Source organism: Tenrec ecaudatus, chromosome 4 (assembly GCF_050624435.1).
Source record: "Tenrec ecaudatus isolate mTenEca1 chromosome 4, mTenEca1.hap1, whole genome shotgun sequence".
In the NCBI taxonomy this organism is placed as follows: Eukaryota; Metazoa; Chordata; class Mammalia; order Afrosoricida; family Tenrecidae; genus Tenrec; species Tenrec ecaudatus.
The window spans coordinates 83,295,510-83,308,003 of NC_134533.1; the positions used below are offsets into that span (position 1 = coordinate 83,295,510).

Genomic DNA, 12,494 nt, shown 5'->3' on the forward strand with positions numbered 1-12,494 from the left:
GTGGTCTGTGGTAATTACATAACCTGGTGTTGATCTGAGAGGCCAGCAAGTGAAGCAGTAGAGCCTGGCCTGTCAATCAAGACATAAACCAAAAAGACCTCTGTGTGGGCACGGCATTCTCCTGAGAATTCTGGGAACTCCTGTAATTCCTCCTTGGAGGAAGGCGATCCTTCTCTCTCTCTCTCACTCCTGGAGAGACGCTATATTAACAAGACACTTGGTGCTATTCCTTGGGAGCTGGAGAAGCCACATGGATCTACCCTGATGCAACCAGACCTCAGGAGCTGGAGAAGCCACCTAGAGACCCCTGCCAGCGCTGAGATGCTTACACTAGCACTGGATCTGAGACGCTTACACCACCACTTCTGATCTTCTGTATTCGGGGTCATTGCATGTGTTTCGTGAGTCTGAAGAGGACTTTATAGATTGGTATCGGACATATGGACGATCTGAACCGGGCTGGAATGTTTTCTCAATATTCAATTGCTCTTGTGTATAAACCTCTTTTTTATACACATGAGTATTTCTATGAATTTCCCTAGTCTACCCAGACTAACACAATTATTGAATTATTATTATTGATAATTCATTTCCTTTCAGAATATACTTCTTTCCAATACTGTGGCAGGAATTGATGGTTGTGTCCCAAATAATTCATTTTTTTTTAACAAAACTACTACATTTGATACTTTTGGATGAGCCCCACAGCGATAAAAAGACTGCAAAGGGGTAACACCTTCACCCCCAAGGTATGGCCCAGGGGGAGAGGGGGAGCTACCTGAGGGGAAGGAAACACAAAAGGGACCTGCTTGGGACTCAGGGCAAGCAAAGGGAATGCCAGGGGTGCTGGCACTGTGAATACAAAAGGAGGAATGCAAGCTGTGGTAGGACTGGCTCCAGGCACACAAGCAGGGGTTACGCAAGAGGGTTGGACACAAAGTCACAAAGCTCCTTGGGTTCCCCTTTCTTCTTCTTTGCCTTTTCCAGCTTTTGCTGCATGATCTCTGAGTCCCTCTGCTATGGGCAGCAACAGAAGTAAAGCCTGCCTTTTTCATATTCTTCTGGCAGGCCAGCTCGCGTTGGTTACCGCGGGTCATGGGGATAGCAGCAGCTCTGGTCTGCTTAGTTTGTGCTCCCTCCTTCTGTCTGATGTACACAGAACCTCAGAGCTTTACTGGGTCACACCTTATGGTTGCCACAATATTCAGCCTCCCGTTAAGCTATAATGTAGCTATAAACTAAGCTTTATCCGATGGCTTGTCCATTTTCGGGGTGGGAAGAAGTATCCTTAAGACAGTAGACTGCTACACTGGGGCCTTCTTTCATGCTGTCTAGAATGTGGATGTTTTGAAAGGAGCTCAGGCAATAAATCCAAAACATGAGATAAAAGAAACAAAAAATAAAATCTGGGCCCGGGTAGTTATAGGCACTATTCCAGCTCCAGAGTCTTGTATACCTCAGGAAGAAATAAATATCTACTTCGTTTAAATTTCAACTATTTTGAGCTTACCTTTACTCTCAGTTAATTTAAGCCCAATACATTATGATCACATCTTCTCAGAAAAACCTCAACTTTCTCAAGTAATAAAGAGATATCATGTGCTTACATTAGACTACAAAGAATTCCAAATATTTCACAAACACAAATGAAGTGAATTAAGACTCTAGACAAATGCCTAACAAAAATCTATATAAGTGTTTCCAAAATATATGGAGTATTGGAGTAAAGGCTTGCTGTCCATACCCTTATCCGCAGACACTACACTGGTAGTGTGGTCGTGTGGCACTGGGCTGCAATCCACATGGCCAGCAGGTTGAAATCACTACCTGCTCTGCAGGACGAAGATGGGGCTCTTTATGGGCTCGGAAACCCACAGGGGCTCCAACGAGCCAATGAGTTTGTTATTTGGGGGAGTGATTTCTACTTATTGTACAACAATGTCTTGTCATTTTAAATCCATCATTTGAATTCAAGATCTTTCAAAATGGTCACTTAGTATTTGTAAGAAATGAATGTTAAACAAAAAGAAAATAGATGTTGCACCAATCGACAAGATCACACTAAATGCAATTTGTGGCCTCCATTATCTATAGGATACTTATCTATAGGATACCACATAATGTGCTATTTACAAACTCCCCTAGTCATCCATAGGCATTGCAGTACGTCCTGTAGGTAAGAATTTGAGTACAACCACACCGTTCTTATGGAGGAGAGAATGTTGTACACAATTTAAAAATAGGGCTTCCTCAAAGAAGTACTTAAATGAATTCTTAAAGAATAACTAAAAGCCTGCAATATCACATAGAAGACACTTTTCAGCAGTGGTTCTCAACCTGTGGGTCACACCCCCTTTGGGGAGTCAAATGATACTTTCACAGGGCTTGCCCAATTCATAACAGTAGCAAATAAAGTAATTTTATGGTGGGGGGTGGGTAACCACACATGAGGAACTGTATTATAGGGTGGCAGCAATAGAAAGGTTGAGAATCACTGCTTTACAGAAAGAAAAAAAGCGCTTCAATGAAAAGTCATCTAATCATTACCTGAGTAAAAACTAATTTTATCTTTTGAATACCTCATATTTCTACTATAAAAAAACTGATGCACCCCCCTTACCTCACTTTTTTAACTTCAAATAAAACCAAAAATAAATCAGATTTAAATATAAAATACTGAATCCATAAATCTATAAAAACATAAATAATCGATCATTTAGAGGTAGAAAACTCCAACTTTTAACAGTTAAAAGGAAAAAAACAAGAATTAAGATTGTAGAGAAAGTTAAGAGTAACTTAAGGCAATTTTATTTTCCTAACATACAGTACTGAACTCACTGCAATTGAGTCCATTCTGACCCACGGTGACCCTACAGAGCAGAGTAAACTGCCCCTTAGGTTTCCAGAGGTATCAATACTTACGGAAGCAGATGGTCACAAATGCCAACCAGCTGGTAGCTGAGCACTTAACCACTGTACTACCAAGTCTCCTTCATATTCATACAGAATACTGTTACGCTACAAAAGGATGAATGGTATATGCTATAATGGGAATACACCTTAAATACAGTATGTTAAACCTAAGAAGTCAGTCATAAAAAGTTACATCTCATATGATTGTATTTATATATTATGTCTATAATAGCTAAATCCATAGAGTGAAATTAGATCAGTGGTTGCCACCTGGGAGGAAAGAGGACTGGGAAGTGATTGCTAATAGGCATTGGGGTCTCTTTTAGGAAGTGATACAATGTTCTTCAATTGGATAGCAGCAATGTACGTCAATTTGCAAGTTTACTAAAAACTAATGAAATATATACTTTAAAATGATGAATTTTATTTATCTGACTTGTAGCTGAATAAAGTTATTGTAAAAATAGGAACTTTTAAATATCCTTGAGCCAAAAAAAGGAAAAATGAAACCCCAAAATTAGATATTAAAATATTAAATCTAATTATATTTTTCAAAAAGACCCAAAAAGTTTAACTCACCCTCTTTTCACTTTTGTGAAATCAAATGCAACTTGTCTGTATGAAACAGCCTTTTCATTTAGATATCTACTATACCGCCTAATAAATGTAGACATGTCATATCCTGTAAGAGAAAAGTAATTTTTCATAAGTGATTATAATTCCATTTTTTCTCAGAAAACCAGCACATTATATACTAATAGCAATCATGCCTTAATATACCAACTTAATTTAGTGGTAGAAAGGAGCTTCTTGAAGACTCCAAAAATTTTTTGAAGTCTGGTAAGACATATGTCACATGTCTTTAATTATATGGGGGTGGGGGAGATCTTCCTTTAGAATGTATTATTAATAGTCTACTTTACTTGTGATCAGAATTCTTTTTTTTCCTCCAAAGCTATGCATTTAATTTTTTTAAATCATTTTATTGGGGGCTCATACAATTCTTATCACAATCCATACATCCATCCATTGCGTCAAGCACATATGTACATTTGTTGCCATCATCATTCTCAAAACATTTGCTTTCGACTTGAGCCCTTAATATCGGCTGCTCATTTTCTCCCTTCCTTTCCACCCCCCCTACCTCATGAATCCTTCATCATTCATAAATTATTATTATGTTGTCATATCTTACACTGTCCGACATCTCCCCCCGCCCTCTTCTCTACTGTCCATGCCCCAGGGAGGAAGTTATACATAGATTCTTGTTATCAGTTCCCCCTTTCTACCCCACATTCTCTCCACCCTCCAGGCATCGCCACTCTCATCACTGGTCCTGAAGGAGTCATCTGTCCTGGATTCCCTGTATTTCCACTTGCTATCTGTACCAATGTACATCCTCTGGTCTAGCCAGATTTGTAAGGTAGAATTGGGATCATGAATGTGGGGGTGAGGAAGCATTTAAGAACTACAGGAACGTTATATGCTTCATTGTTGCTACCCTGCACCCTAATTGGCTCATCTCCTCCCCACAACCCTTCAGTAAGGGGGTGTCTGGTTGGTTACCGACGGGCTTTGAGTCTCCACTCTGCACTCACCCACATTTACATTATGATATTTTGTTCCTTGATGCTTGATACCTGATCCCTCCGACAGCTCGTGTGATCAGAATTCTTATCACTTCAACAGGACTTGGAAAATGTGTCTCTTTCAAACGTAACTTCTTATGGAACCACTTCATTCCTCAAATTCTAATTTTAATAATATTCCTGACATCTCTAGTTATTTACAATGCAGAATAGCGTTATAAATTATTGCAGACTGGATGCGAATGGCTTAGTTCTGAGTCTACGTACAATAGCTTCCATTCAGACAGAACATGCCACCAAATCTAGCAGTTTTAAGTTACTGAATTAAAGATAAATAAGTAAGTAAAACAACAGATATGGGTATTAATTACGCAATAATCACTAGGTGTGGTCACCCTTTTGATTTTCTATAATGAATAAATTGTCTTTACCTTGCAATCCACTTTTATCCAAAAAATTGCTTAAGTTAAACAACGTGTTTCTTGAAGCCAAATACTGAATGAAGCGCTATAAAAAACACCAACAAATAATTATGTCAATATAAGGTACTGTCATCTCACAATGTTGAATTTGGTAATTAAGGGGGGCAAGCTAATCTTAACATATTCCATTAAGTTGACCTACTTCAAATTTCTAAAAATATAATGCACATATTTCAGTAGCACATAAGAAATCATTAAAGCTTAAAAACCATACCTATAATAATAAAGTCAATATAAAACTGAAGCACACACAAAATGGAACTGGTTATCTGGGTTTTACTACAGCACATTAGAGATACACTTAACCATACTCTGATGTCACTTCTATTTTAAACAGCTATCTGAATGACCCCAATTTTGATGTTTTTAAAATTATATAAAACGCTTCTAATCATACTTAGATTCATAATCAACAGCCATGGAAACAGCAGTTAAGAAATCGAAGTGTGTGTTGTACTGGGCAAACATGCTACCAAAGACCTCTTTAAAGTGTTAAAAAGTAAAGATGTCACCACTTTGAGCACTAAGGAGCACCTGACACAAGCCATGGTATTTTCAATGACCTCATATGGACTCAAAAGCAAGACAATAAGACTTGAAAAATCTGATGATTTTGAATGATGGTATTGATGAAGAATATTGAATATATCATGGACTGTCAGAAGAATAAAAAACAAAATGAGTAGGGGAGTTTGGTTTTAGTTGGGTCAGAAGACTAAACAAACGTGTCTTAGAAGCAAACCAGAATGCTCTTTGAAGTGAGGATGGTGAAACTTTATCTCATGTATTTCAGGCAGATTATCGGAAGAGAGAAATCCCTTTAGAACATCATGCCTGGAAAAGCAAAGGGTCAGTGAAAAGAGGAAGATACTCAGTGAGAAGCTTGCAACAATGGGTTAAAAACAGACGGAGCACAGGAGAGGTAGTGTTTCACTGTTGTGCACTGGGATCACTATGAGTTAGAACTGACACGGGAACACGGAACCACCATCACAAAAGCTGACTTCTTACCATTTGGGTAACAAAGACTTCAGAGACATCTCTCTGAAGAAGACATTGTTCTTCAGTCATCTCCAAAAATGCCTCATATTTCTCAATATTACAATTTAGAAAGTAGGCAAATTGCTTACACATGAGGATAGAACTATTTCAAAAGAAAATGAACTTAGGCAAGTAGCGGATCTCTAAACGAGGCTGCAGATACCAGTGGTGTCTGCGAATCCCAGCTCTAGGGGCTCTCTATGCTTCATGGTTCCATCAGTCAAGTCCTCGGTGCTCTGACCTCACCTTTCCTGCTTCTTAGCTTATAGGAAGGGCACCTCCTTCTCCAAGCTTCAGGATCTAAAAGTTTTTTTCTGGCTAGGTGTCTTGCCCCTTTTACCTATACATCTTATCTGGCTTAAGAAGTGGTTCTTTAAGTTTCCTGAGAGAAGCCAGCTGATAAATCAATTTATAATACAAGAATACTATGATCCGAAAGTCGGCTTACCTCATTTCCATACACCATCAAATGATGAGTTGTAATGAGAGACTTGAAGACCACCACCCAACTACTGTTAGTAGTTCTTTCAAACAAACTGTCAGCCAGCTGTGGGATGTTCACATTCATCTCATTTGTGCACTGAATTAAATCTGTAACATTAAAAAATTTTTAATTAATTTACCCTCTGGTTTTAATTTATTTTTAATGCCAGATCTGCATGCTTAAAGGAAAAGAGGTAACAGAATAAAGCAGCAATGAGTAGTTTGGAGAAGTTGTTCAAAATCTCTCAAGAACAAGTCTGTTATAATCTACCTGAGAAGTAAAAGGAGTACTGATTAGGATCTCATAAATGATCAATAAACCCAAAAAGTAAATCAAAATCCTTCGGGGAACAATTCTCCCCAAAGAACTTCATTCTTCTGTAAAAGAACTATTTTAAGACCTCCACAAATTTTCTTTTCTTACTATTCAAAAACCTTTGAAGACATATATTTAGTGAAATTAACCATCCCTACCTTTTAAATGATTTAAAAAAATAAACATGCATATGAAAGCAACAAGCTGAAGGTCAAACTAACTTTACTAATATCCTTTCCAGAGTACCACATTTATATTAAAGAGTAGATAACATATAAGTGTTCTATGATTGGACATGGTCTCTGTTTATATAAAGTATTTCTCACACTCTTCCTTCCCCTCTTTTCCTCAAAGTTAACTCCGATATTAGTTGGTATCAACCAGGTAATGCTAACTAAACATAAGTAATAGAAATGGATTGTTTCGTATTATGTAAGTTTCCAAAGCAAACTTTAATTAGCAACTCTACTGTTTAATACTAACCTGACAGCAGTTAAAATAAAATAAGTTCCACATTTCAAACCAGACAGCATTTCTATGAACAATGATCTTCGCACCAAAATGAAAAAACAAGAAAACTTCACCAACAGTTGCTTAGTACACACAATTGGCAAGTTCAATGAAGACAGTAATGCAAAATATAATCCAATTTAGAAAAATAATTAACCTAACTTTCCAGATGGCAAGAGATGTCAATGTAACCCTAACCAGGTATCTATCTGTTCATAACCCTTAAAAACATTTGCTCTGGTATATCCACTTAATAAACTAAGTAACATCTGATAATATGTGTGTAAAATTTCAAATTCTAAATTAAAAGGGGTGTAACAAAAAAGATTTCCCCTGTAATGCTTATGAAAACTAATTAATTCCAGAACCTAAAAATTAATTCTTCACATAAGACAGGAAAAGTGATGTGATATGAATAAATGCTCAGCTTGTGATCACATAGCAAACATTATGGAGGAGAAAAGGAGTCCTAAGTAATGTCACACTTTCCCAGCAGTCCTCATTTCCCCAATATTTTCCACCCGTCATTTTCTCCATGGAGTAGCCTTTGCTCTGCACAATGTTTCTGTATAGTAGTAACCTGAAAATCCTTCCATGTCTGAGCTCCAACAACTCAGGAAGGGAAGTGTTTTCTCCACCTCTAGCCAAAAGCAAACTTCTCCAAACAAAAGTCAAATTATCATGGGGAATAGCTACAGTTACTACTTTTTCCACTTGTAATCTGGGAGACACCTTTTCTTTGAAAGTAAAAGCTCTGTAACAACTTTTCCTTACCAATTAAAAGAGCTTCAAAGTAAAGGCAGGTTCCCCGCCCCCCCATAGTCAAAACAAATATATTTTCGAACAAGTCATTTGAAAATAATTCCTATCCTCAAACTTGAAATAAGCAATGAAGTAGCAGCCAGCATGTACGTTTACTTTGGGGAGGTCTGTGACTTGATGAGGTTTGCTAGCACTTATGTGCAGGGGTTGGGGAAGGCCTACCATAGAATTGAAGCACTTTTCCACAAAAACAAAGTGGAAGGAATGAATCCCTACAACACCAATAAAATGCTGTTTTATTATTTAACGATTCTCCCCAACAAATAATATTTGAAGTAGGTAAGGCAGATGCTAACTGAATTTACTGAAATATGCACCCCACCTCAGGGCACAAAAACTCACTGTGGGATGACAGGTTTATGAATCACAACTTAAATTTTATAAAGAATGAACATGCTTTGAAACATATAGCAAGAAGAACGCTCAACTACCCACCATGATAGAAGCCCTAATCACCTCTTTTAAGACAAAATATAATTTTTACATTAAGAGAAATTTTCAGGAAGTATAAAACATTTAGAAGTAATGAGGTACTACAGTTTCATTAATCTTTTGTCCACATTCCAAGTGCATACCCACGTGAGCTGACCTCACTAGAGGAAAGCTCAGTAACTTTAGAAACAACCTTGGGTTTCACTTCTACAGCCTGCAACAGAGTAAGAATGCAGAGGTCTTTGGTGCCCATTTAAATAGGCCCTCAGTAGGTTCTACCAAAACCGATGGCATCCAAGTTGGATTCTAATAAAAAAAAACTGGTTATAGTTGATTTAAAAAACTTAAAACAATCCCATATAGATACACAAGTATGCACCCATACCCTCATATGTGGGTAAATTAAAATGGTGTTTTGCTTCTAAGGTTCTAGTTCATACACTTATGTGTTTATTTCAAACAAAACATGTTTTCGTGTCTCTACAATCAATGGATGGCTGCAGATAAGCTCTCTCGATTATAAATCTGTCTCAAGTCTCAGGGTGCTTTCAAAAAAGGGGGGTACATTTGTGCATGGTAGAAAAATTATTTTGAGGTGAAAGCTAATCACATTTTTATCAAAACTCAAGTAGACATCATCCCAAATCACTGAAGTTCTGCTGTCCTCCAAAAAACAAGTTTTAAATCAAGCATTTGAAGGAACATTCAGAAGAGCCCAGAAATCAATGCAAAGCCGAGATTAACTCAGAAGATCATGGCAACTGTTTTTTAGGATTCCAGGAGGGATGTCACTTTGAGGACTAAGGGGCCCCTGGATTCAAGCCATGATATTTTCAATAGCCTCACATGCATGTGAAAATTGGACATGGAATATGGAAGTCCACTGACGAAGAATCAGATGCATCTGAATTGCAGTTCTGGTGAAGAACACTGTCCAAAAAAAAACAACAGAACTGTCTTGGAAAAAGTATGGCCAGAATGCTCCTTACAAGTGAGGGCGGGGAGACTTTCTCACTTATTTGGACATGTTGTCAAGAGAGCCTAGTCCTGATGAAGTAGAGAAGCAGTGCAAAAGAGGAAGACCCTTAACGAGATGGATTGACACAGGGGCTGCAGCCATGGACCCAAACCGAACAAGAGTTGTGCAAATGCTGCAGGACTGGGTAGCACTTCAGTTTTACACATTGTGGCTAGGAATCCGAGCTGTCTGATAGCACCTAACAACAACAATAGTTTTGAGAGATTATTTCAAAGGATATAAGATGACCTCAGGGGCTATTATGAAGAAGTTTTAAGAAAACGGAAAACTACATTGGTATGAAAAAGCTGAACTGATAATACAACCGTCATTGTTCAAGAGTAGCAAGGACTATGACTCAAAAGAACTCATCACTTTCGGAACCTATTATTCAGTAATGAAGCAAGAGTTGTATATGAACAGGTAGTCCAAATAAACTTGTGAAAGAACTGTATCACTGTCTGAACACATTCATACAAGGTGGAGTAAGCACTTCAATTGTCACGCAGCACACACCAATGCCATAGTTCATTCCAGGCCCTCTGGAGCCTATCACCAGTAGTGGACAGGGCAGCCAGGACAGGTTTCTTTCCTCCTTCAGGAATATGAGAGATGGAGTAAGCAGAAGACTTTCAGCATGTGACCACTGGAAAATTGGTGATCGCTATTTCATGGCTGGTTTGGTTTAGGAAACAAATGCCATCTTCTCCCATGGAAGAGGACACCTAGGGACTCTCCAAATTTCACTATGGAAGTGAGGCAAGGTCCCATTTTACTTTAAAAAGTTGCAGCTGTAAGAAATGTCTGTCAGCACAAATATATAAACTAATTCTGTCAATCTATTCTCTGCAAAGAACCTTGACTAAAGACTCACTTATGTGAACACTAAGAAACAAATGGCTAACTCCGTAATAAGTCAGAAAGACAAGTTACCTGGTTATTGAGTAATAAGCTCTCTCTCCTTTAACTGATCTAGTCATCATGTATAAAAGGAGAATATTTATCCCTTATAAACTTTCCAAGAAAAACATTTCTTTAAGACATTAAACAGTTTCTCAATCTGGGGTCTTGAAATTAAACAAGTGGCCATCTAGCAAGCAAGGAAGCAACAAGCCCACATGCAAGAAGCACACCAGCCTGTGTGATCATGTTGATGGGAACAGGCACCAGGAGATCCCAAACAAACAAGCTAACTAACAAAAACATATGTTGAGAACAAGGGGGTTTGGAGCAGAGCCCCCAAACCCATCTGTGGACATACCCTCACATAAGGGTCACAAAAAAGGGATGAGTCAATCAGGGTGCAGTATAGCACTAATGAAACACACAATATTCTCTGGTTCTTTGGGGCTTCCTCACCCCCCCCCCTACTGTTATGACCCCAGTCTTTTCAGTTCTGGCTAGACTGGAACATGTACATACACTGGTACAGGTAAAAGCTCAGGACACATGGACTCCAAGTCAGATAAAAGCCTCAGGAACAGAAATGGGAGGGAGTAGCGATGCCAGGATGGTAGGGAGAAGGGGGGAGAGTAGGGGAGGAAGGCGATCACAAGGATAGCTGCATAACCACCGCCACCTGCCCCCAGAGGCACAAACAACAGAGACATGGGTGAGTGAAGACAGGGCTCAGTGTAAGATACAAAAATAATAATAATTTACAACTTATCAAGGGGTTGTGAAGGTGGGATAGGGGTAAAGGGAAAAAGGAGGAGCTGACACCAAGGGCTCAAATATGAAGTAAATGTTTAGAAAATGATAATGGTAACATATGTACAAATGTGCTTGCTACAATATATAGAATGTTATAAGAGCTGTAAAAGCCCCCAATGATTTTTGAAAAGTCTATGTCAATACTCAGCTCTGCATTTTATACAGTCCTTTTACAAGAAGATATATTAATATGAAAAGATCTACATCAATACTAGTTTCAGGTTCTTAAGGAGGGTCATCACCTAAAGAAATCAACAGGAAGATGTCAGATCATGTAAGATATGACAAAATATTAATAATTTATAAGTTATCAAGGGTTCTTTAGGGAAGAGTGGGGAGGGAGGGGAAAAGGAGGAGCTGATACCAAGGGCTCAAGTAGAAAGCAAATGTTTTGAGAATGATGAGGGCAACAAATGTGCTTGACACAATGGATGTATATATGGACTGTGATAAGAGTTTTAAGAGTGCCCAATAAAATGATGTTAAAAAAAGAAAAAGAAATCAACTGAAGAATTCTTACAAATAGAATTTTAAGATTGAAATTATTTTATTTTGCATTCTTGCAGGTATACCATCACCATGACAAAAACCAGGTGTCTTCAGACCCCTTTCAGAGAGCAACAAAATATGAAGTCCCACTGCAGTTATAAAGGAACTTCAAAAGTTTGGGGAAAATGTAATTTTTCACAAAATTTCAGAAGCCTTCTCACACATATAATATTAAAGAACAACTACCCTAGTATTTCAGAAATGCTTATAACATAGAAGAAAATTTCTACTTTATAAGCTTACAATGACGATGTTATATATTCAGAAAGTGGTCAAGGACATAAAAATTATCCCAGGTGCACACAAATGCTGAATATGAGGTATTTTTGTGAGGCATGAATGGAAAACGTACTATTCTAAAATTGTGTTATTTTTATAACAATTTATGCTAGCCACAAGGTTGGTAGTTCACCAAACCCACCCAGCTGCTCGGCAGGAGACAGATCAAGCTTTCTGCTCCTCTAAGGATTCACAGCCTCAAAAACTCAGGACAGGGCTGCAATGAGTCAGAGTCGACTGCATGGCAGGTTTGGTTTTGAGTTCTGTATCCTTCTTAAGGTCTACATATTTCAATAGGCAAAGTAAACAAACCTTTAAGGACTGTTTCTTTTAAAATGAGATCTTGC

At 38.1% G+C, this 12,494-nt stretch overlaps 1 protein-coding gene across 14 annotated transcripts in view; it reads right to left on the minus strand.

Annotated features, from left to right (window-relative positions):
- The window catches only part of PICALM (phosphatidylinositol binding clathrin assembly protein), a 102,685-nt gene that overhangs the window by 58,154 nt on the left and 32,037 nt on the right, over positions 1-12,494 (minus strand). For 13 of the 14 annotated variants that reach the window (XM_075546412.1, XM_075546409.1, XM_075546407.1 and 10 more), the window contains exons 2-4: positions 6,474-6,616; positions 4,934-5,009; positions 3,493-3,595 (exon numbers count right to left, since the gene is read on the minus strand). The exons of the other annotated variant lie outside the window; for it this stretch is intronic. In XM_075546412.1, the coding sequence (XP_075402527.1) occupies positions 3,493-3,595; positions 4,934-5,009; positions 6,474-6,593 (299 nt within the window). In that variant the 5' untranslated portion in view covers positions 6,594-6,616. The remainder of the gene's footprint in view (positions 1-3,492; positions 3,596-4,933; positions 5,010-6,473; positions 6,617-12,494) is intronic. 14 annotated transcript variants of the gene reach the window in all.